General features: G+C 39.4%; 1 protein-coding gene across 2 annotated transcripts in view; it reads left to right on the top strand.

The window, feature by feature from the left end:
* Nucleotides 1-25,261, top strand: part of LOC118668232 (ubiquitin-conjugating enzyme E2 E2) — a 247,520-nt gene that overhangs the window by 13,636 nt on the left and 208,623 nt on the right. For both annotated transcript variants that reach the window (XM_036332743.1, XM_036332745.1), the window contains exon 3: nucleotides 2,390-2,440. In XM_036332743.1, the coding sequence (XP_036188636.1) occupies nucleotides 2,390-2,440 (51 nt within the window). The remainder of the gene's footprint in view (nucleotides 1-2,389; nucleotides 2,441-25,261) is intronic.

The following is a 25,261-nucleotide window of genomic DNA, read 5'->3' on the forward strand; positions in this document are numbered from 1 at the left end:
GGGTGATCAGGTTGGCAGGCAGAAGCAGTTAGGGCAGGGGTGGGCAAACTTTTTGACTCGAGAGCCACAATGGGTTCTTAAACTGGACCGGAGGGCCGGAACAAAAGCATGGATGGAGTGTTTGTGTGAACTAGTATAAATTCAAAGTAAACATCATTACATAAGAGGGTACGGTCTTTTTTTTTTTTAAGTTTTATTCATTTCAAACGGGCCGGATCCAGCCTGCGGGCCGTAGTTTGCCCACAGCTGGGTTAGGGGCAATCAGGCAGGCAGGCAGGTGAGCAGTTGGGAGCCAGCAGTCCCGGATTGTGAGAGGGATGTCCAATCGGGCCCAAACCGGCAGTCAGACATCCCCCGAGGGGTCCCAGATTGGAGAGGGTGCAGGCTGGGCTGAGGGACAACCTCCCCTCCCCAGTGCATGATTTTCATGCACCGGGCCTCTAGTTGTTGTATAGTCTTGTGTGTTCTCCTGGATCAGATCTTTGAGATGTCACTCGTTTAATTGTGGGCAATCTGTACTTTATGTGCATGTAAATACATCATAGAATCCTATTAGGAGAAAATCATGTTTTGTTTTTAAAAAAATATTTTTATTGATTTCAGAGTGGAAGGGAGAGGGAGAGAGAGATGGAAACATCAGTGATGAGAGAATTATTGATTGGCTGCCTCCTGCATGCCCCTCACCCTCCACCCACGGTGGATGGAGCCCGCAACCCCTGGCATGTGCCCTTAACCAGAATTGAACCCAGAACCCTTCAGTCACCAGGCTGACACTCCATCCACTGAGCACAACCAGCCAGGGTGAAAATAATGTTTTAAAAATAAAAGAGATCATGGAATTTGTCCTGGAGAACTTCTTCATTTTATAGGACAGAAAACTGAGGCTGAGAAAGAGAGAGAGAAAGAGCAGTTTGAGCAGGTTCCCCCCCACTACCCCCCCCCCCCCCCGAACTCTTAATTAATGGCATGGCAGAGTTAAAATGACAGTTTTTGACTTTGAATTAATCAGTCTTGCTCTACTTTATAATGCCTTCCCAACACTGAGTCACATGGTTCAGAGAAGTGAAAATTATATTAATAGCATGCGATTTCTTTAGGTGGTTGGTGCCAGTCCTCTTGGAGGAGTCACATATATTTTGATAGCTCATATTTTTGTCTTGAAAAAGATGTAGAATGAAATTGAGAGTAAATGTTTTTGTTCACATTTTTGTTTTTTAAGGCACTGTAGTCATCTATCATCCCAAATACTATCACAGTAATTACCAGACAGCAAGCATCCAGCAGTAGTGAATCTCATAGTTAAAAACCAGGGCAAAGAAGAAGTGCTTTTGAGAATTTTTTTTTTTTGTATTTACTTAATAAAGCCTGCATTTAATAATGCATGAGTAATAGTTGAGAGCTTGCTAAGTATAGCACTGTTATTGTGTATGTATATAGGGGTTAAGTACAGTTAAAAAATCAAAGAAAATAACAGTTTTTTAAAAAAATTCCTTTTTTTTCTTTGCATGAAGTTCATGCAGTGACATTAAAATGAAGATTCACATATTAATAGGATAGTTCTAGCAGAAGATTGAATAGTGCCAAACTTGAAAGCCTTACTCAACCTGTTCCAACCTAGGTGCTTCTGAGAGGAATACCATATGTATTTTGGTAGTAGTTGCAGGTGTTGAAATGTGATCCTGATAATCATTTCTTCAGTCGATTGGATCAACCAGGATGTTATGATGCAATTTAATCTGATCATCTTTTCAGTCCTATATGGGAATGTTCTAGTACAAATCAGAAGCTGGAATGATCCATATATAATGTGGCACAAGTTTCCAATTTAAACTAGAACATTTGGTTAGTGTTATCAGTTCAGTGGTTTAAGGAAGTTTTAAGTCGCAGTGCTGCCTTCCACAGGCTGCATGAAGTGATAGTGGCCAGTCTTGTTACCCTTTTGTAGGTGCATTGTCAAAACTGTGGTAGAAATTTGTACTTCTTTGTTATACTATATAATAAAGATGTAATATGCAAACGGCCGTTACGCCGTGAAGCATAACGACTGACTGAGTAACGACCGGATCACGAATCAGGAGGCTGGGGCAGCAAGCTACAAGCGGGCGGCGGAGAGCTACAGGAGGGGACAGGGCAGCAAGCTGTTGGGGGGGAAGGGGCAGAGGAAGCTACACGAGGGCGGGACAGTGGGCAGAGAGCTACTAGAGGGTGGCAGCAAGCTACTGAAGCATGGATTCGTGCGCAGGGCTACTAGTTGTATATAATGATTTATACATATTATTTCAAATTAAAAACAAAAATGGGAATATTAGTGTAAAAGTATAACATTTTTAATGACATGTTAAGAGAGTGAAGACATTTTAACATAACTTTTTTTGTCTTTATTTTAAAGAATTCAGAAGGAACTTGCAGAAATTACGTTGGATCCTCCTCCCAACTGTAGGTAAGTACTTGCGGATTTTTATTTATTCTCTTCTTTTGCAGAGGTTATCATTGAACTGTTGGTCTGATGTGCAGCTGTTGTAGTCTTATTAGTAAAAACATTGGGTTTGGATTTAAGTGACTGTGGAAGACAGTGGTGGTTATTATTTCTGTGCATAAATGGAATATTCAGCAAGTATGTCTGTAGTGGTAGAATGGAGTTGCCAAAAAGAGTAATGAAATAACAATAAAATAATGAAATTATAGGGTAACAAATACAATTATCTTTTACTTGAAGAGGTGTTGGGGCCTTACATGATTTCTTTAATGATAGAATAATAGTGTAACTAAAATATTTGCTGTTTGATAATTATTCAGTTGTTATCTTGTTGAAAATTGATTTTTTAAAGTGGCAAAACATTAAACCGTTCTTCCTGGTTTACATTATTTCTTATAGTCATCAGTTGTGACTAAGTAAGAATGGGTGAGTTGAAGCAATGATATTAAATTTAAAACACTCTCTCCTTTCTGACCACGTGTCATCAATTTTCTGGTCAGAATTTACTTATAGGAAGTATAAGTACTTGCCTGGAAATGATTAATGATACACAGGTACACGGAGGAAGAGGAGAAAAATAACCTCCAGCTTTACGCTGTATCTTCAGTCTGGTGCAGTAGTTGGGCGATGGCTGTTTGGCTATTTTAAGACATTTCTTTCGGTTTGATCCGAGGTCAGTGTTGGAACCAGGCCAATACAGAGTTTTCATAGTTTAAATTGGTAGTCTTGTGGATTGATGGTGAGAGGGTAGATTACAGGAAAGTGTTTCCAGTATTGAATGCATTAGAATTTATTGTTTGGTCTGATTTCCGGTTTTACTGATCTTACTTTTGTGTGAAAGTAAAGATGGCAACTACAGATATTAATGAAATTGAAAATTTTGCAGATGGATATATTGATAGTTGGCTAGTTGACAGCTATTTTGTGTAGGAAAAATTCTATTAAGGTTTATTATGTTGGTGGTGAATTTAATTTGGTTCTTTACATGAGAGTCGTATACAGTATATAAACTTGTAACAATGTTCACAGAATGTTTTAATCAATAGAACACGTTTTTTTGTTAGGTAAAACTATTGAACAATAAGACTTTTTGTCGCATTTAAGACATGTTACATCAAAGCCGTTTCATATCGGCAGATAATTATTTAGGCTTTGGTGGCCAGTTCATGTAAATGGATTGCAGAACTCCAGTTTGAATTAAACCTGAAATCCCATTTCTTAGGATAGTATTTGCTTTACTTGTTTGAACCTTTGTTTTTAAATAAGCTGTATTTTATCACATATATTATTTTTGTAATCTTTTTACAAACAATAGATTTTTGATAGACAACTAATATACTTGCTTAAATTTCGACAACAGATTATTGGCAAAATAAACTACTTGGTTTAAATGAGCTTGTTTAAGGCTTATTTTTGATAAATGAGGTCCACATAAAATATTATATGATGGTTAGACTGCAACTTTGCTATCAGATATATTATTTTCTAATATATTACTCTAATTTAGCCCTGACTTATTATAGATAATAATTTAACTTTGATTAAACCAACATATTGTAAACATGCCTGAAACTTGTCTGAGGAAAGAAATTACATAATGGTTATTATTTAAATAAAATAATTAAACCATGGTTCTATTTAAAGTAAAAAAGAAAAGTTTATAGTGTCATTTTAAATTTGGAGATTTACTTTTTCATTGAGTCTTTTTAGTTAATGATATCATTACTGGTTACATAAGCTTTTTATAAACAGCATTTTTAAATGTGATGTTATACATAATAAGCTCTTCAAACAGTTTCAGGAAAGATACCTATTTTGTTGTATTTTCACCCTCTCCCAGTTTTATTGAGATATAATTGACATATATATCATTGTAGAACGGTATAGGCATACTTTGAAGACATTGTGGGTTCTGTTCCAGACCACCGTAATTAAGGGAGTAACACAATAAAGCAAGTAATAATCTTTTGCTGGTAGAAGGTCTTGCGTTCAATTTGTAAAAGACATGTCTGTGACGCTCAGTAAAATGAAGCACTATTAGTATAAAATGAGGTGTGCCTGTATCTACTTTGATTAATTTGTTTGCTTATGGGACTTTGCAAGGAAATCCACTTAATGGTATGAAGATTGGATACCAATAAGTTTGCTTTAGAACTTGTGTGAAGTCTGTGGTGCAGTGGCTTTGGCTCCTTTTATTGATCCAAAGTAGTTGATTAGACGGAATGGAGCAGAGATAAAGATCCTGTCCACCACCTTCATGGATGTGGTGCTCTCCTTTGGCAAGTATAGGATCCTCTATGCTGTTGCTGATTGGTAAGTGGTGATTAGTTCTACATTCTTCTCTATGTGCTTGTGCTCCTTAATACAGGTGTGTTCAGTGTGTTTGTTACGTGGATTACTGTGGTTTTTGCATTGCTTGGTGTCAAATATTTGATTGTGGTTTATAGTAAATCTGCCTATCTGTATTTCATTGAGAATGTGGTTACTGTCTTCAGAAAGAGAAGTTAGAGCATACTTTTAGTTTGGTTCATTTTTGGCATAAAATTTGACAGTGCTTTTGTAGTTGATATTTTTAAAGTTCTGTGCTGACTGCACATCTGTCCTAATGGTTATAATGAATTGATTTCTAGAAGTCTAGTAAATTAAAGCTATTGACCTCATAGAAGAAGTCAAAATTCCATTCCCCTTATACTCCCTTTTTTTCTTACATTTCCCGGTAATGCATGCCTCTCAAACCTTTTGGTTGCTTGGGTAGTGGCGAGCTTGCCATCACAGATAAAGATTATGTGTGAGGAGACATCTGTGGGTTTACCTGTTTAGGCAGTTGGAGTGGAGGAGGATTTTTGTCTCAGTGGGAGAGGGTGGGTGTCGCATCCCACTTAAAGTGTGGTTTAGTATTATTTTCTGGAACCTTAACAGACTAGAAGAGCCCAGTTTTGCGTGTACGTCAGGTCAGAGATGGACTTCCGAATTTTGGTGCATCTCTTACATGATGCCCAGTTAAGCAATTCTTGGAAGCATATTGAAAGAACTAACTAGCCTGTGTTTAAGTATTGAACTTGTTGTGGATATAAAATCTCCCTGAATTATATCACTCAGTTTAGGTAGATAAGTTTATGTAAGGCAGCAGTTCTCAACCTTGGGTTGCCAACCTGTGGGTCGCGACCCCTTTGGGGGTCGAATGACCCTTTCACAGAGGCTGCTTAAGACCATCGGAAAACACATATATAATTACATTTTTTGTGTGATTAATCACTATGCTTTAATTATGTTCAGTTTGTAACAATGAAAATACATCCTGCATATCAGATATTTACATTAAGATTCCTAACAGTAGCAAAATTACAGTTATGAAGTAGCAACGAAAATAATTTTATGGTTGGAGGTCACTACAACATGAGGAACTGTATTAAAGGGTCGCGGCGTTAGGAAGGTTGAGAACCACTGTTTATATATGTGTTTTCCGATGGTCTTCGGCGACCCCTGTGAAAGGGTCGTTGACCCCCAAAGGGGTCGTGACCCCCAGGTTGGCGACCCACAGGTTGAGAACCGCTAATGGCATTTTTAGAGGAAATTATTGTTTAATTCTTTTTCAGGTTTTGAAGAAACCTGACCATTATTTTAAAAAAGTATCCACAAAATACTTTGCTAATAGGTTGAATTATTTCTTTGTATAGGAAACACATGCCTGTACATCTTGCAATTTTCTTTCATGTTGTCTTTGGGGTAAAAAAGCAACAATATAGTTTTTTATAATAAAGCTGAGTTTGATTATGAGTTTTAAAAAAATTACAATGTAAGAGTTAATGTTTGTAAACCAAACTTTGTGATACACCTAAGACAAAGTTTCTGTTCATCTGTGGAGCCATATGCATAGAAAATTATACATAATTTGGTGAAATCTGGTTTTATACTTAAGTATTTCCTATAAATAGTGGATATATTTGCTTGGCCTCAGCTCTTATCATGGATAACATAATTGGCCTGTAAGATTTGCAAGGGCTCTATTTTGAGGTCTCTGCAGATTCATAAATGTTTTCATATTACCAGCAGAGTTGAAGGTGCTTAGCTGTTGGTTAGCAGTGCTTAGTACCTCGGTGCCTTGCACACCAGCTTAGCTGGATTGAATGGGTAAAATTCATGCTGTACCTTTACAGAGTTCTAACAGGTGGAATTGCTGCCTCTTGTAAATGTATTAGTTTTATGAGCATGGAAATGGGACAGAGATTCTTACTACTGTTTGAAAGTAGAGACTACAGTAAAATGATTGGTTTGGGTTTTGATTTTTTATTTAGTACGTTAGCAAGTAACAGGAGGAAATACTAAAACAGAGGATGTAGTTCCGTTTTACTAGCAGTTTTCACTTTTTATTGCTATGTTTCAATGATCTACAATTCATTGAACACAGGCTCTGCTTTACTTTTTAGAATAATTGTAATAGCTTTATTGAGATGTAAAGTGTAAAATTCAGTGGCTTTTAGTATATTCACAGAGTTGTGTAACCATCATAATCAATTTTACAATGTATTGATCACCCCAAAAAGATACACCATATCTCTTAGCAGTTACTACTTCCTCATTTCATCCCAACTCTCCCACCCCCCAGCCCTAGGCAGCCTTCCTCTACTTTCTGTCTCTGTGGATTTTTCTATTCTGGACATTTCATTATAAAGGGAATCATACAATATGTGGTCTTTTGTGACTGGCTTCTTTCACAAAGCATAATGTTTTTCAAGGTTCATGCATGTATAACATGCATCAGTGTTTAATTTCTTTTTACTTATATAATATCCTGTTGTGTGAATATACTATATTTTATTTATCCATTCATCTGTTGATGGACGTTTAAGTTGTTTTCACCCTTTGGCTATTATGAATAATGCTGTGGACATTTTTGTACAGGTTTTGTGTGGACATCAGTTTTCATTTCTACAGGAGTGGAATTGCTGGATCATAAAATATCTTTTGGGGAACTGCCAGATTATATCCCAAAGTGGCTGCACCATTTTCCCTTCCCTTCAAGGGAGAGAGAGAGTTTCAATTTTTCCACAGCCTGGGCAATTTTTATTGTCTATCTTTTCTATGATAGCCATCCTAGTAGGTGTGAAGCAGTATGTCATTGTGGTTTTGATTTGCATTAATTACCATGATGGATAGTAATGATGACTACCATCTTTTCATATTGACCATTTTTATGTCTTCTTTGGAAAAATATTTATTCAGGTCCTTTGTCCATTTTTAAATTTTCTTTTTACTATGGAGTTGTAATTGTTCTTTATTTTTGATACAAGTCCTGTATCAGATATATGATTTACAAATAACTTTGCCTATTTGGTGGCTATATTTTTCACTTTCTTGATAGTGACATTTGAAGCAGAAAAGTTTTATATTTTGATAAAGTCCAGGTAATCTATATATTTTTTCCGTTTTTGCTTGTGTGTTTGGTGTTATTTCTAAGAAACCATTGGTTAATCCAAGACGCTGAAGATTTATGCCTATATTTTTCTTGTGAGTGTTTTTTGTTTAGCTTTTATGTTTTGGTCTCTGATTCATCTTGTATATGTTGTGAGACAGAGGATCAACTTCATTCATTTCCTTGTGGTTACCCAATTATCTCAGTACCATTTACTCAAAAGACCGTTTCCCCCATTGAATTCTCTTGACATCCTTGTTGAAAAATGAATGGATCCTAAATGTGAAGTTTTATTTTTGAACTCTCAATTTTATTGCATTGACCTATATGTCTGTCATTATGCCAGTACCACAAAGCCTTTAGCTACAGTACCTGTAGCTTTGTAGTAACTTTTGAATCAGAAACTGTAAATCCTATAACTGATTTACTTTTCATTGTCTTAATAAATTAGTTAAGGTATTCCCAGTATAGAAGAGGCCAGTACCTAACCATTATCTCACCTTACTGTTGGTGAGAGCCATTAAATAGAGGAAAATGTATTTTCCAAATTATAGTAATGAAAATAGTATGTAGGGAAAATGTGTTTTGAAAACATTTTTCAAAACTATATCAAAGAACAGGAAGGCATTGAGATAGAAATTGGGGACAGTGTCTAACTAGGTTTGATTTCTAGAACAGTGGTCGCCAACCTTTCGGACCTCATGGACCACCAGTCATCCGTGGACCATTGGTTGGCGACTGCTGTTCCAAAGGTTTCCTTAAACCAGCGGTTGCCAACCTTTCGGACCTCATGATCCGTGGTTCACCGGTTGGTGACTGCTGCTCTAGTAAGAGCCACCAGTGCACTAATTGTTTTCCTAATTGGTCATTGTAGTAATATTTATGTAGCATTTTGTAGCTTTTCAAGGATTTTTATGTATGATGTCATTTAGTCTTTTTAACCACTCTAGGATGTCTGGGGTTAAACAACTTGCTCAGGGTTACACAACTAGAAATGGTTGATTTGGATTTAAACCCAGGGTTTTTTAAATCTTTCATTCTTTATTTTTTTCACATATGTGAGTAGCTAGAGATATAAACTCAAAATTACATTTGTGGCTATTTGTGATTCAATTAAGAAAAAAGAAAATAAAAAATCACATGCAAGGCGATCTCCAATATTATTTATACTATGTTTAACTTGAATTCTGTGAGACAGTATTTAGCTGGAACCTTTGAAAAGTAACATTTTTTTTTAGTACAGCGATTTCTATCACACTCCCTAGTGTGTGTGCTTTTTGCATACATATGTTATAATTAGCACTTATCCAGGTAAAGGATTTCTTTATATTTGACAGGTCTTCACTCAGTGTTTGTACATGTCTGCCTTCTTAATGCCATATTGGCACTGTTACTCTACCTAATTCTAGGTCATGTTCCCCTGCAGTTCACGTTAGTATTTACTGAGGGCTTAATATTAGATCTGTGTTAGGTCAAGTGTAGGCTATCCTGGTATACCAGGTAGGTATCCAGTTGTAGTTCTTAATCCTTAAAGATCTGGTTACAACTAATTGGGATATAAAATATACAGATCCTTAGAGAACCAAGAGTAGGAGAATGATGGTACTGTGTATTGATAGAAACTGCCAATATCTATGGCTTCTGCAAATCTTAAAATAGATAATGTTTTCTCTTTTTACATTAGTAGTCCAGAAGCTAATAGCCTTATTTACTTTTCAACTTCAGTGATTAACTGCATTTTGTGTAGAAACCTTAACCCTGGTTGTGTTTTATTTTCCTACCTTTCTCCCCCCTTTTATATCTATATCTTCATTTTGTACTTTACACTACATAAAAATTTTAAGCTGCCTTAGAATTTTCTTGGAGCAAGGCAGATTATCTATCTTCTATCTATATATATAAAAGCCTAAGTGACCGTCTGACCATCCAACCAGTACTTATGACATGCACTGACCACCGGGGGCAGATGCTCAACTCAGGAGCTGCCGTGGCATGCACTGGCCATTTAAAATGAAACAGCACTGCAGATCTGGTGCTGACAAACCAACATTCGGCTTCTGCCAAGTGGGACACAGGCCCCACCACCACCCCAGAGTGACAGCCCACCAAATCGCAGCCAACGTTGCCAAGACCCCATGGCGCAAAATGTGGCCCACAGCCCAGCCCAGAAACAGTGGCTGTGGGTGCAGGGTAATGATGTCACATGGCAACGCCCGGCTTCCTCTCCCTAGCGACTAGCCTCCTTGGAGTTTCTTCAGCCCAGGAACCCGACTTGCTTTATACCCAGATGCAAACATTTTACAGTTTAACCAAATTTCTGAGAAGTATTTTCATGTGCCTCATGTCATTTGATCCTCACAGAAGTCCTGGAGTAGGTAGATAGGAGACTCGGTGGAATACTATTTTCTTTTCATTAGCAGGAAAATGGAGATTTAGAAAGCTTAGAAACTTGACTCGACTGAAAAGAAGTAAGAAATGGTGGAACTTGAAAATGACTTCAGGTTTTCTCACTATGCAGAATATAGTCAAACACTGCTGCAGTTAAATATTTGACCCTTTGTTCTCCCTGTGTGAGCTTCAATAATAATCTGCTTGGTGTTGATATTTACTGCTGTGCTGCTGACAATTACCTGAAAGAGAAGTTGGGGTGCTTCACTGGGCTGGAAAAAAGTTTAGCTAAATCAGAAAGCAGGTCTAATTAAGCAAATTTATTCTCTCCATATAAAAGGCTAAGTTGACTTGCGCATGTGCAATACATATAAAGCTCTTGCTGGCACCAATCACACGTGTGTGTTTCCATCTGTCATTATTGATCATGAATTTGGTTGACACTTCTTTTATAGAGAAAGGGCGAATAGCAATATTAAAATATTTTCTCTAGTTAATTTCCTTTCAATGTGCACGAATTTGTGTACCAGGACACTAGTTGGTAAATAAACAATATGAATAACTGAAAGGTATTACAAATGTATAGTGGTTTAGTGGAATGCTGGAGTGCCTCTCCGGAGGAGTCATTAACATGGTAACGTTTAAATATACACTGAGGGTCTACGTTATCTTTCATATCCATCTTTTTCTTTTAGTGTAGATAATTGAGGAATATTTTTATTTATCCCTATGAGTTTTTTACTCTATTGTTGCAGTGTCCAGTGGTTTTGCATGAACTTTATGAAGACAAAAGTCTTTAACTAACATTTGGTTTGCACTAAGTCAGTGGTCGGCAAACTGCGGCTCGGCAAACCGCGGCTCGCGAGCCACATGCTGCTCTTTGGCCCCTTGAGTGTGGCTCTTCCATAAAATACCGGCTCTTCCACAAAATACCAACTTCTGCGCATGGGCCACGAAGTTTCAATCGCACTGGACATGTGCGCTTGCACGTGGTATTTTGTAGAAGAGCCACACTCAAGGGGCCAAAGAGCCGCATGTGGCTTGTGAGCCGTGGTTTGCCGACCACGGCACTAAGTGGTTAGGACAGCTGAAGAATTATTTGGACTGTCACCTGCAGGTTGGATAGCTGAAGAGTTGGAGTGTGTGTACAGCAGCGATAGCGAACCTTTTGAGCTCCGCGTGTCAGCATTTTGAAAAACCCTAACTTAACTCTGGTGCCGTGTCACATATAGAAATTTTTTGATATTTGCAACCATAATAAAACAAAGACTTATATTTTTGATATTTATTTTATATATTTAAATGCCATTTAACAAAGAAAAATCAACCAAAAAAATGAGTTCGCGTGTCACCTCTGACACGTGTGTCTTAGGTTCGCCATCACTGGTATACAGTGTGACATAGAATGAGAAAGCATGCTCCTACCTTCTGTTTCATTGGCATTTCAGAGTTTCAAACTTATGTTCTCATTTTCCTCCCTTTTATGAAGTTTAAGGTGTATTCCTTGGTTATTGCCAAGAGTATACAGTATTGGCAAAAGTAGTTTTACAGGTGTGAGTATGGGAACCAGAGTTTATTGTATTCTTATTTATTAATTGTATTATTTATTTGTATTACAACTCTAAACCTACTTTTGCCCACCCTGTATGTATGGTTTTCTTCTTGCCTTTACCTTGAGGCTGACTTTTCACCTGGCCACAACCAACACAGAGCCTTAAGGGCTTGTTACTTGAAATGGGGAACTCCAGGTGTCATTGTTTGCAGTCATGTACCTTTAGTTCAAAACTGTTCTTGAGGAAGACATAACTGCTTCATATTTCAAAATGTCATTTTTAATATCTGACTTTAACTATAGGTTTTAAAATGTTTATTTTGTAATAAAAGAAAATGTTGAGGGTGATAAAATGAGTTTAATGTCTATTACTTTTGGATATATATATATATATATATATATTTTTTTTTCCCTGTTATTTATTGCTTTAACAACAGTACAAGAATGTGTTTGAAAAAAATATAGTAAATGATCACACTGGGATTATATTTTATAATAGCAGCAGAACATTTTTCACTGTTTTAGGTTTGCCCAGTTTTATAACTGGTTATAATTTCAGATTTATTACCTAAGCACTTTAGATAGAAAGTATAATATTACGCTCTAATATGTAATATTTTAATTCCCATAGCTATTTTATCTTTTAAGATGTCCTGAAAACTATATTTTTAGTACATCCAAAGCATATCTTTGTAGTGATTATTACATTTATTGACTTAAATATCTTTTATCAACTATGCATTATAGCAAATAAAAAGTAAAACTATTTTGTTAGTATATTTTATTTTGAAAACAATACAAATTTTGATTTTTAAGTTTATGTCGTCAGAGTTTGCTTTTTGACTATGTTTTCTGTAAATGTTCATTTAGAACTGTTTATTTAGAACGACTCCGTACTTTAGGGACTTACTGGGATGCCTTTAAAGATATATCTAAAATCCATATTTGTGCAGAAGCAGCATGTTATTCTAAAATGTATAATAGAATCAGGCAGAGCCATAAGCTGGAATTGAGTCTCTGTTCCATTTCATAGCAGGTAGACTCTCTCCACTCTCACTTGTAATAGAAGACAGTGATAATGTGAAATGACCAAAAGGAGAGCCAGAGCCCTCATACTGGAGCTGAGATTTCTGCCTTGGCACTTGCTGTTCACTAACATCTAGTGCCCCTTCTGTCCCACCCCACACTGTTTTCAGCTGTCCTGCTGCTTCATATTACAACCATTTTTTTCTATTTTACCCAAAGGGTGAGAACTCTTTCTTTAATTTCTGTATTTCAAATCTCAGTATTCAGTTGATGTTCAATACATCTATGAATAAATAAATAGTTAATTATACTAGGGAGCTAACAGCTATTGAAAGCCTGCAGTGTTTGAGTGCTTTACCAGCATTATCTCACTTTATCTTCATGGCTGTCATCTAAGTAAATACTAGTTTTAGACAGTATAGAATTTTATTGGTGGGAAGACAGGCTTATAGAGATTAAGTAACTTGTCCCATGTCTCACAGCATGTAGGTAACACAACTAGGATTTCAACCTTGGTGTTTCAGACTTACCTATATTTTGCAAGTGGAAGAAAGCACAGCAAAGACTCAAAACACTTGGGCTCTAAAGTCTGAAACACCAAGGTTTTGAGTCTTTGCTGTGCTTTCTTCCACTTGCAAAATATAGTGAATCAACCTAGAATAGCACTGCCCCAGGAGAACCTTCTGTTATAATGAAAGTGTTCTGTATGTTGTCCAACACAACCACTAGCCATTTGTGGTTATTTTCTACTTGAAAGGAGGCTAGTCAATCGAATTAATTAATTTTAAATTTTACTTAATTTTAATTTAGGTAGTCATATGTGACTAGTAACTACTGTATTTCACAGCACAGCACATATCTAGAAACATAATAACTTATCAAGCTTAAATTGGTGCTTAATTTTAATTTGGGGTAAGAGTAAACTGCCAGGTCATTTTGGCCTTTTAATATGGTGCTTGTAGTTATGTAATTATACCATACTAGAGGCCTAGTGCACAAAATTCATGCCCGAGGGGAGGGGCCCCCTTAGCCCAGCCTGCACCCTCTTCAATCTGGGACCCCTCAGGGGATGTCCGCCTGCTGGTTTAGCCTAACCGCTCACCAGCCTGCTGGCCTAGTGGCCCCTCACTGCCCCTCCCCGCCAGTCTGGTCGCCCCTCACTGCCCGTCTTGTCGCCCCTCACTGCCCCCCCTTTCGGCCTGGTTGCCCTCAACTGTCCCCCCCTGCTGGCCTGGTCACCCCCAACTGCCCCCCTTCCGGTCTGGTTGTCCTCAACTGCCCCCCCCTGCTGGCCTGGTCACCCCCAATTGCCCCCCTGCTGGCCTGGTTGCCCTCAACTGCCCCCCCTGCCGGCCTGTTTGCCCCACACAGCCTGCTGTTAAGTCGTTTGGTCGTCCCTCACTAACACCCCTGCCAGCCTTGTCACCCCACACAGCCTGCTGTTCGGTCGTCTGTCTGGTTGTTTCAGTCGTGATGGCCCCTGGCTTTTTATATATTAGGATAAGTACAAATCCCAGTTGTTTGCAAAGTAGGATCATAGCACTGTTGGATATCAGACAGATATTTGTTTTCCTCTCCACTCACTTCCCACCAACCATGATTATAATCTAAGAGTCAGGGACTCTTAAATACTATTATTTTTTAGAGTGTAGAAGATCTTCATTAATATTATGAAGTATTTTTTTAAACTTCTTAACAAAATGAAAGCAATATTGCAAATCATTGTTTTTAGATAGACTCATAGAATATTGAAAGTGGAAAACATGATCTGGCACTCTCTCCAGCCCAGAAAAATGGTGTTTTCCCAGACATACAGTTTAATGACAAAGCCAAAACTAGCATTCAGTTCTGCTAGTTCAGTGTGTTGCTTATTTCATAGGTACATTTTATACACTTAGGAAATTTAGATACAACTAATATAGGAAAATTGGGAATTGTTATTTGTGACAGTGAAGTACATTTGAAAGGAATTGGAGTTATTTTATCTGGAGAAGTGAGGGGGCCATAATAGCTGTGTTTTACTGTTTTCAGAGCCATAAAATGGAAGAGAGATTAATTTTATTCTGTGTTTGATTTCAGGGATTTAGAACTAGCACTGCTGTGTTAAATTAGAAGAAAATAATTTTCTTCTTGATATAAAGGCTTCACCTTCAGTCAGAGCTGTCCAGAGAAATAATGGGCGGCGTCAGGAGGGAATACATGCCCCTTCTCTGGAGGAATTAAAAATGAACCTGTTTGCTATTTCAGAGGATTGTAGATGCCAGATGCGAGGTAGAAAACTAGAATGCTGTTTTCCAGCAGCTGGACCCTAGACAAGTGATATATATTTTTATCAGCTTTTGTCCTCTTTACCCATGGATTATGACTCATTTTTCCTCTTTTCTTTGCCCTTTTGGAGCCTGAGGTACGTAATTTATATGGTTTAATGGCCTGACAATTTAAAGCAGCCTGTTTGTTATTAGTTCCATGTCTGAATTAATAAGTGAGACTTTTATTTCTTTCTGTACTCATAATTTTTAAATTTATAAGAAAAGGATGATATATGAATGACAGGAAATCAGAGCCTTGTGTGGTGGGCTTTAGGCACATAAATTAATAGCCATCAATTTGATAGGTCCCAGATTATTAAATATTGTTTCATATATCCCACTCATCTACTTTAGTCAAGAAATATGAATATTACTGTTAATCACATCAACATAAGTTATCTAATGCAAATCGTTTGAATGTTCATTTGGACAGTATATATGCTTTCAAGTCTATCAAACTATGTAACAAACTGGAATTTTCATGGTTTCCTCCTCTGCCCTTTGGTCCAGGAAAAAGAAACATTGTTTGCGTCCTTATGGTTTATTTGGGATGTGTTTCTTCTACATAAGTTTTCCATGGGCCAAGAAATTTTAGAATTAGAAGAAAATTCAAAGTTTTACAGAAACCACCACTGTTCTTTACATATACATGTGGATTTTGTTTCATTTATGATTTTGCTGATTAAGAGACATTAATTTTAAAACTTTTCTCCAATATTATTAAAAAATAGCTGTCATATCTATCTTTAGGCTACGGTAAAATTCTGTGGCCTAATGCATCAAAGCCTACTGATCTGAGACCTGCATGCAAATAATGAACTGAAAGAAGGTGACATTCAGCTTCACGTGCTGGAGGAAATTCTTGCCTGAAGTTAGCAAAGTTTCTGAAGAGTGGCAAAACTGCTTATTGCTTTAAGCAATTACCATTTTGGTTCATGGAGCCCCACTTGTGCAGTCTTTGGATTCCAGGTGGCCTGGTAGTGAGAAAGGGGTCTACAGGAGGGGACTGGCACTAGCTTGAGCTTGGCGGGGTAGGGTAGGGTGGTCTAGAATCTGAGAAAGTAGAACTGTAGGGGTTTAGGAGTCAGGCAGCCCCTTGACTAAGGTAGGATAAGATTGGATAGAAGGAGTCTTTCTCATTTCTTTCTGAGTTAACTATGACATTCTCCAGTATAAGAGAAAAGATTTTCCTTCTTAGCCAAGCCTGTGCATCACTTAAGTAAATGCCCTACAAACAGCCTGGTTTATAAGTGACATTTAACAGTGTTATGATCCTACTTTGCAAACACCTGGGATTTGAGGTTAGGGAAAGGACAGATAAATTTTCAGAGGAGGCAAAGGGATTAAATTTACTATCCTATTGTATTGCTATCAAATCCTTTAGAAATTTTGAGTTTGTATAATAGGTATTTTGTCTTAGGTGATTCTTTAATACATTGAAACAAATCCTTGTGCATTGTGCTCTAAATTTGTGTCCAAGTGGCTTTAGTTACTCCAGTACCAAAAGAACCGTATTATAAGTTAGCTTTGCCTAAAAGGTTAAAATAAACCTTAAAGATAATATTAGAAGTAGCCTCCACTTTATGTAGCAGAGTTACTTGTTCTTAATTATCTGCATTAATGGGAAATTAATAGTTCACTATGTAGTAGAAGGTGAAAATACATAGAATTTAAAAACCATGGAATAAGAAGTATATATAGTATTCTGTATGTATTATAATGGACAAAGTGTTCTAAGTATTAAATTCAGGGTAGCCTACTCAAATATGTAAATATCCTATCTAATAAAAGAGAAACATGGTAATTAGCCGTACCTCTGCTACCCTTCCCATTGGCTAATCAGGGCGATATGCAAATTAACTGCCAGCCAAGATGGCGGTCGGCAGCCAGGCAGCTTGAAGCGAACATGAGGCTTGCTTGCTTCAGTGACGGAGGACTCCAACATTCCCGCCTGCTGCTGCCGGCCTCTGAGCTTGCAATTTGAAACATTGTTACAAATATAGAAGCTAAACAAAACCCCAGAAACCTTCTTTCAGCCAGCTGGGATCTCAGAGCTGGAGTTGAAACAGTGTTTTGATTATAGAACCCAAACAAACCAGATACCTGCTTTCAGCAGCAGAGGCCTCAGAGCTGGAGCCAAGCCTCAGAGCTAAAGCTGGCCCAGAAGAAAAAAAGAAGAAAAAAAGGAGCGGTTGGGAGCTTCAGTCACCCGCCAGCCTGAAAACAGCCCTCAGCCCCTCACCCAGACAGCCAGGCACCCCAGTGGGGACCCCCACTCTGAAGGGTGTGTGACCAGCTGCAAACAGCCATCATCCCCTCACCCAGGCTGGCCAGGCACCCCAGTGGGGACCCCCACCCTGATCCAGGACACCCTTCAGGGCAAATCAGCCGGCCCCCACCCATGCACCAGGCCTCTATCCTATATAGTAAAAAGGTAATATGCCTCCCAGCACCAGGATATGCCTCCTCTGCGATCAAGGGAGCCGTGAGGCCTCCCGGCACCAGGATCAGCATGACAGGGGGCAGTGCCCAAACCCCCTGATCACCCTGCGGCTCTGTGTGTGACAGCGGGTGGGGCCACAACCTCCCTGTCCGCCCTGCTCTGTTCGTGACAGGGGAAGGCACCCCAACCTGCCCTGATCAGCCCTGCTTTGTGCGTGACAGGGGGGAGCTCGTCAACCCCCTGATGGGCCCTGCTCTGTGCATGATAGTGGGGAGCTCCCCAACCCCCTGATTGACCCTGCTCTGTGCGTGACAGGGTACGGAGCCCCAACCCCCCTGATGGGCCCTGCTCTGTGAGTGACAGGGGGCAGCGCCCCAGCCCCCTGATTGGCCCTGCTCTGTGCGTGACAGGGGGTTGCACCGCAACCTCCCCATTGACCCTGCCTTGAGTGTGACAGGGGGCGGTGCCCTAACCCCCCAATCAGCCCTACCCTGAGCGTCACTGAGGGTGGCATCGCAACCTCCCGATCCGCCCTGCTCTGTGCATGACAGGGGGCAGCGCCCCAACTCCCCAATCAGCCCTGCTCTGAGCCCAACCAGGGGCTGCACCTAGGGATTGGGCCTGCCCTCTGCCACCCGGGAGCAGGCCTAAGCCAGCAGGTCGTTATCTCCCGAGGGGTCCCAGACTGCGAGAGGGCACAGGCCGGGCTGAGGGACCCCCCCTCCCCCCCGAGTGCACAAATTTTTGTGCACCGGGCCTCTAGTAGGTATTATAAAACATTTAATACTTAAAAAAATTATCATATGGTTATCTAAAATTGATTTTGTCTCCTTCATCAAATTATGGATGGACCAGCAGGGAGAAGTTTGCTAAGTAGTTTTTCCAATTTTTTAGTTCACTTGAGGTATGGGCTGGGTTGCTGACAGAATCTTCTTGCAGAAAAATAGTGTTATACATAGTGTCATCATTCTTCATACTTGAAATATTCTTTTGTTTCCCTGTTTGCCATCATTTCAAGAAGTTAGGTGTTTGGACTGGGACATGACCAAATTGAGCATAGTTTTGTAGTCAGCCAGCTGGGGACTCCTGACCGGATTTTGGAGATGGTAACTTTTGGTTGAACAGATTTTCAGTCTTTTATGTGAAGGGAGTCAGAAGTGGATATTCAGTTGGACACATACATGTAAATGCACTCAGTGACCTTCAGCTCCTCTGTGGTCAGACCCACATCTGGGGATCCAACTAGGAGTTTTGATTGTTCTACAAAGTAGATACTCTATTTGAGAAAGCATGTTTTTCTAGATAAGAGATTAGGCAGGCTTAAACTAATATTTATGTACTTACAACATTAACTTTATAAGTTAGACATAGTCAATGACTGTTGGGATTGATGCTCCATAGTCTGCTGTAGGCTTGGGAACAGGGGTGTCCATTGACACAATGACTCATAATGGCTTAGAATGAGTCTCTTTCTAAGTGCTTATTAGAATTAGGGTAGGATAGAGAAGATATGCATTTTGCCACATTGTTAAGAGGTAGGAATTTGTCACAGGATGAGAATAGCCTCCATGTTTGACAAAGCAGCTGGGCAGAGATTAATAGAAAGCTGTGAATAGGCTCAAAATGATATTGGGGCCTGGGAAACAACAAAATAAAATTACATTATTGCATAAGAATGCATAAGGGGCTGGTGTGTTCAGAAAATTACTATTACTAGGTTAAGTGAATAATAAAATAAGCTGAGTAGACTGTATTTTGAAATTAATATTTACTTAACAACATGAAACAAATGTTTTCTAAGGGCCTATTATGTGATCAGCACTGTGCTGGATACTGGGAATGCAATTATAAACAAGACGAAAGGGATCTTCAACTTTTGTGGAGCTTATGTTTCAGCTGTGAAGACAGACTGGAGCCTGTGTTTTAAAAAAACACAAACTACTTTACGGGGGACAGGGAAGTAAACAGACATAACAATTGCTACGAAGAAAACAAACAAGGGATGAGTTTTACAGTAGGGAATCTACTTTTATTTTAGGCTTGGAAGGCTTTTTCAAGGAGATGACATCTAAACTGAGAACTAGCCCTAGTTTGTTTGGCTCAGTGGATAGAGCGTCGGCCTGCGGACTGAAGGGTCCTGGGTTTGATTCCAGTCAAGGGCACATGCCTGAGTTGCAGGCTCGATCCCCAAAAGGGAGCCTGTAGGAGTGTGCAGGAGGCTGCCGATCAATTATTCTCATCATTGATGTTTCTGTCTATCTCTTCCTCTCTGAAATCAATAAAAATATATTTTAAAAAATAAACTGAGAACTAAATGAAGAAAAAGTGGTATCTGTCTAAGGTGTAGAGGACTCGGGGTACACACTGCATTTACTTTGACTCTCAAGCAGATATCTGCTCTGGTGTTCAAGGAGCTGAAAGGAGTCTGCTGTGACTGCATTGAAGGGGGGAGGGGAGTGGGCAGGGAAATGTAATGACACAAGGTAAGATTGCAAAATGAGGTTGGGCCAAATATAGCAGAGTTTGGCTTTTAGGAAGATTGCTGTGGCTGCTAGACTGGAGCAGGGTATAAGATTGGAGCTGATAGTCACCCAGGTGAGAGAGGATGGTATTCTGGATTAGGGGGTAGCAGTGGAGATGGAAAAGAGGTTAATTAGAGGTATATTTTTTGAAGGAGAATTGACAGGACAGCTGATGGCTGCTGATGGATAAATGGCAGAATGGGGGGTAATGTTAGAGAAAAGGAATAAATCAGTTGGGTTTGAGTCTGATGGGGAAATGGTGCTGCCTTTAATGAGATGGGAAAGATTTGCAGGAAAAATGGTTTGACAAACAGGATCAAGACTTTTGTTTTGGATATGTTAATTGTAAAATCACTGTGAGACATCCAAGTGGAGATAGTAGACAGGCAGTTGAACATGAATGAAGAGCTAGAAATATCAATTTGAAGTAGTCATCATAAAGATTTATTAGCACACAGGATTTGATGAATGTATGTATGGAAAGGGAATAGAAAAAGAGACCTCAAGACCAGGCCCTCGGAACCCATCGCATTTAGAGGTGGGTAAAGGAGGAAGAATCAATACAGGAGACAGAGGAGTTTGCCATCCAGGGAGTAGGAGGAAAACCAGGAGTGAGGTTTTTATGAAGTTGAGAAGAGAAGGAGAGTACTCAGTTCTTAGTGAGTGGGTCTAGCATTGATCATGAATGAAATTTTCAAGTGAATAAAAAAGTGGAATAAGATTTGTAATTACTCACCAGGAAAGTAGTAAGTGTATAAAGAACATCAGGTTGCATCGAGATTTCAAGAGTAATATTTTTTGTATAATTTCCCAAGATTATCCATGTTACCAATTTAATCGGACTCCATAATAGGGCTCAAGAGGGAAGGCTTTCCCCTTGAAGCAGGGTTCTGCCCATCTGCATGTCGTCCAGTCAGGCTGAGGGCCAACTTAATTAGGAACATTTTGAGAACTCACAGCTGCACTATGACTATGAACTGAACACAGCTGGTTGTGCTTGTGTCATTATTTATTGTCTTTTTGTTAATCTAGTGCAGCCGTGGGCAAACTACGGCCCGCGGGCCGGATCGGCCCGTTTGAAATGAATAAAACTAAAAAAAAAAAGACCGTACCCTTTTATGTAATGATGTTTACTTTGAATTTATATTAGTTCACACAAACACTCCATCCATGCTTTTGTTCCGGCCCTCCGGTCCAGTTTAAGAACCCATTGTGGCCCTCGAGTCAAAAAGTTTGCCCACCCCTGATCTAGTGTATTTCTCACTAGAGAAAATGTTGCTAGTAGCATGTCAGTTTACATATATCTAGCTCCCATCTCTTGAAACACACAATTAAGTGTGGTCAACATATACTCTTCATTTTTGCCACTGGGAAAAAGCTGTCAGGCATGCTATACCTGTAGAATAGCAAAAGGCTATTCTTAAAGCCAGAGTTGGTTTATGCACGCTCTCATACACTTCCTGTGTGTGTGGAGTGCATGTCTCTGCCATCACTTCTGCCTGTGTCCTATGTGTGCCGAGGCCAAATAGAAATCTCAGAGTTGGAAAGCCTTTCCCTACATATGTGCATAAGCATAGTCTCTTCTCCATTTCTTCCATTTGGACTAAGGCAAGCTCATATTACCTCTGTTCTGTAATCCTCTCTGGTCTCAGGGCACCACAATACCTATTACTTTGAGTTAGAGAGGCAGTTTTACACAGTAGTTTTTCCATGCTTAAGTTTCCTCATCTGTAAAATTACATGGGTTTGTGTGAGGATTATATGTGTTAATATGTGCTAAGCACTCAGAAGTGGTGCCTGCATATAAGGGTTGTCTGCATGAAGATGGTGAAGGCATCCTATATAATAAAGAGGGAACATGCAAATTGACTGTCACCCTGCCACAAAGATGGCAGCGCCCACAGCGGAGGCAGGGTTTCCGTAACACAAAATGGCCAAGTTCCCGTAACGAGCCTTAACGAGCAATCAGTAGGGACCTGAGGCTGCTCCCACCCTTTGACCCTGTGGGGCTTGACAGGGGACCTCAGGCCATGCCCCCCACCCAGTGGGGCTTGACGGGGGACCTCAGGCTGTGCCCTATGCCCCGGCACCGGGCCAGGGGACCTGAGGCCGCATCCCCCGCCCTGGCGCTGGGCTGGGGGACCTGAGGCCGCATCCCCCGCCCAGCGGGGCTTGACGGGGGACCTCAGGCTGCTCCCCTTGCCTTGGGCCGGAGGACCTCAGGCCACGCCCCCCGCCCAATGGGGTTTGACAGGGGACCTGAGGCTGCGCTCCCTCACCCAGCGGGGCTTGATGGGGGACCTCAAGGCGTGCCCCCCCCAGCACCCTGTGGGGCTTGACGGGATCTCAGGCCACGTCCCCCACCCAGCGGGGCTTGACAAGGGTGGGACTGGCTGGGTCTGGGTCTAGCCCAATGGCGGGGGGGGGTGCTGGCCGGGTCTGGGTCTCGCGCTATTTTGAGGTGCACGTGGGTGGGTGGGGGTTTGCCTCAGTCCCGTGGTGCACCCCAGACTCTGACAGGAGGATGATTTTCATATACATTTTACTAATTTTCATTCATCTCTGACACTTCTATTATAGAGAAAGGGCAAATAGCAATATTAAAATATTTCCTCTAATTAATTCCCCTTTAATGTGCATGAATTTTGTGCACCAGGCCACTAGTATGACATATAATTCATTATCATCTCAATATAGCATATAATAGGAACTCAAATATTTTTATGCAGGAACTTCTGACTGTTTTATTTTTATCTAGAAAGCTAAGCATACGAATAAGTATCTTATGTGTTAATGCTGGATTGCTTGGTTGTCAATATTGATAAAGGTTTTCCATTGTCATCTGTGTGTGGAAGTCTCATCAGCTGGGCTAATGTCATAAAAGGAAGATGATTAGAAAATTCATTAGGAAGTTGCATTGACTGCTTTATCACTAAATTAACCATTAGTTTTTCATGTTTACAAAACTCATTAATTTGGGTTATCTTTTTTCCTTAAAATGGAATCTCTAGTTTTTTAAAAAAATATTAATTATATTCAATATGTGGTGCTTTGCTTTATTCTCACAGGTTTGTGAATTGTCATAGGTCTTAAGTTTTGTAGCAGAGCCTACCACCATAATAGTAAGGAGAGTAATCGTTTTTGAAAAGTATAAGCTCCTACTTAAGCTAAAAAAAATATTGTATACAGTACAGCTGTAAACAGAATCTTAATGCATTTGTTAATTATTTCTTCATAACATTGAGCTTAAGTTTGGTCTTAAGCTCTGATACATGTTCCAGGAAGGGGTGGGGGAGGAAGGAAGAGTAAAAAATTTGTTTTAGTGTTTACTTTGTTTAGTTTGTCTTTTCTGATGATGCAGTTCAATAATCATGAATATATTCAGTGTTCATGGGTGGCTTATTATTTTAATCAATTCATCTAGGTGTGCTCAGTGCTGTGGGGACATGGCATAAGTGTAAGAGATGGCCTCTTAAGGAACTTACAATCTTAACTCTTGAAATAAAGCTGATCCACTTGAAATAATTAGAGTAAAAACATTGGATGGCATACAAAGGAAATGTGGTGTAAGTAGTAAGATAATGCATCTAGCAGTCTTGTTCATGTATTCACCAATACTGAGCACCTTCTTCTCATTGGCCAAAATTCAGTCGAATCTCTGAATTTAAGTCTAAGATCTGCCTCTGAGAAATTGAACCAAATGCTTTATCTTCACTGAATATACTTTACCTACCTCATAGGATGATAAAAGGATCTAATGTAATAATGCAAACGAAAGCTCCTAGAACACTAAAGCATTGTGCAAATAATAGAGTTGTTTAATGTTAAATTGTTAGAGCAGACCATATGTACGGTAGCAATTAAAAGAAACAAAACAGTGAGGCTAGTTAGGAGTAGTTAGGTGCTTTTGAACTGAACCTTGAAGGATAGGCAGGATTTTCTCCCTAAAAACATCAGGGTAAAAGACTGATTTTAAAAGCCAGTACACAGGATTAATGAAGTAGTTGGAGAAAGAAGACATTTTTCAGTAAGATGGAAAAATTGTCCAGTTGTGTGTTTTTGGAAGATGAAGTGTTCTGCGTGAGTGAATTTGTTGAACAACTGAAAGGTATCCCTTCAAGTTCACTTTTTTTGGCGGGGGGGTATTTTATCATTTAAGATAAAATGTGTTTCTAAAATGAGCTTTGTGTTTCCCTCACCTCTGAAATAGAGTATACTGAGTTTAACATTTTCTTATTAGTTTAGGTGGACCTCATTCAGAACTTCAGTTATGATACTGTAATATAGTGATTGATCATGGAACTGCTGAGTTATTGAGATGTGTAGAGTTTTTATCTCATACCCTATAAAGGACCTCAGGTTGCTATCTTTTAAAATAGAGATATAATTAAAATACCATAGAATTCACCCTTTTACCGTGCGCAATTCAGTCGGCTCAGTGCTGTGGTAGGCAAACTGCGGCTCATGAGCCACATGTGGCTCTTTGGCCCCTTGAGTGTGGCTCTTCCTAAGCCTTAGGAGTACCCTAATTAAGTTAATAACAATGTACCTACCTATATAATTTAAATTTAAAAAATTTAGCTCTCAAAAGAAATTTCAATCGTTGTACTGTTGATATTTGGCTCTGTTGACTGAGTTTGCCGACCACTGGTTTAGTGTATTTAAAAGTTGTGCAAACTATCACCACTATTACTTCCAGAACATTTCATCACCCCAAAAGAAAATCCTATACCTATTCACAGTCATTTTCCATTCCTCCTCTATTACCAGCCCGTGGCAAGCATTGATTGACTTTCTGTTTCTATGGATTTGCCTATGCTGGATATTTCATATAAATGGAATTATACACGTCTTTCCTTTTGCATCTGGATGCTTTCACTTGGCATAATGAAAACATTCAATCTTAAAATTTAAAAAATGCTAGTTAAATAAATTGAGTGGGGATGGGGAGGCTTAAAAAATTCCATGAAAGAAGAAAGGTGAAATACCAGGGAGGGGGGCTGAGATCAGAAGTTCAGATTTAGCAAACATGGAATTCCTATAAGCCTGGCAGTATGCTAAGTTACTGGGTGGTAAAGCAGGAGAGGTTCTAAAAGGTGTGTGGTGTTTCATCCTTGGTTGATGATAAGTAA

This window comes from Myotis myotis, unplaced genomic scaffold (assembly GCF_014108235.1).
Source record: "Myotis myotis isolate mMyoMyo1 unplaced genomic scaffold, mMyoMyo1.p scaffold_m19_p_13, whole genome shotgun sequence".
NCBI classification, from domain to species: Eukaryota; Metazoa; Chordata; class Mammalia; order Chiroptera; family Vespertilionidae; genus Myotis; species Myotis myotis.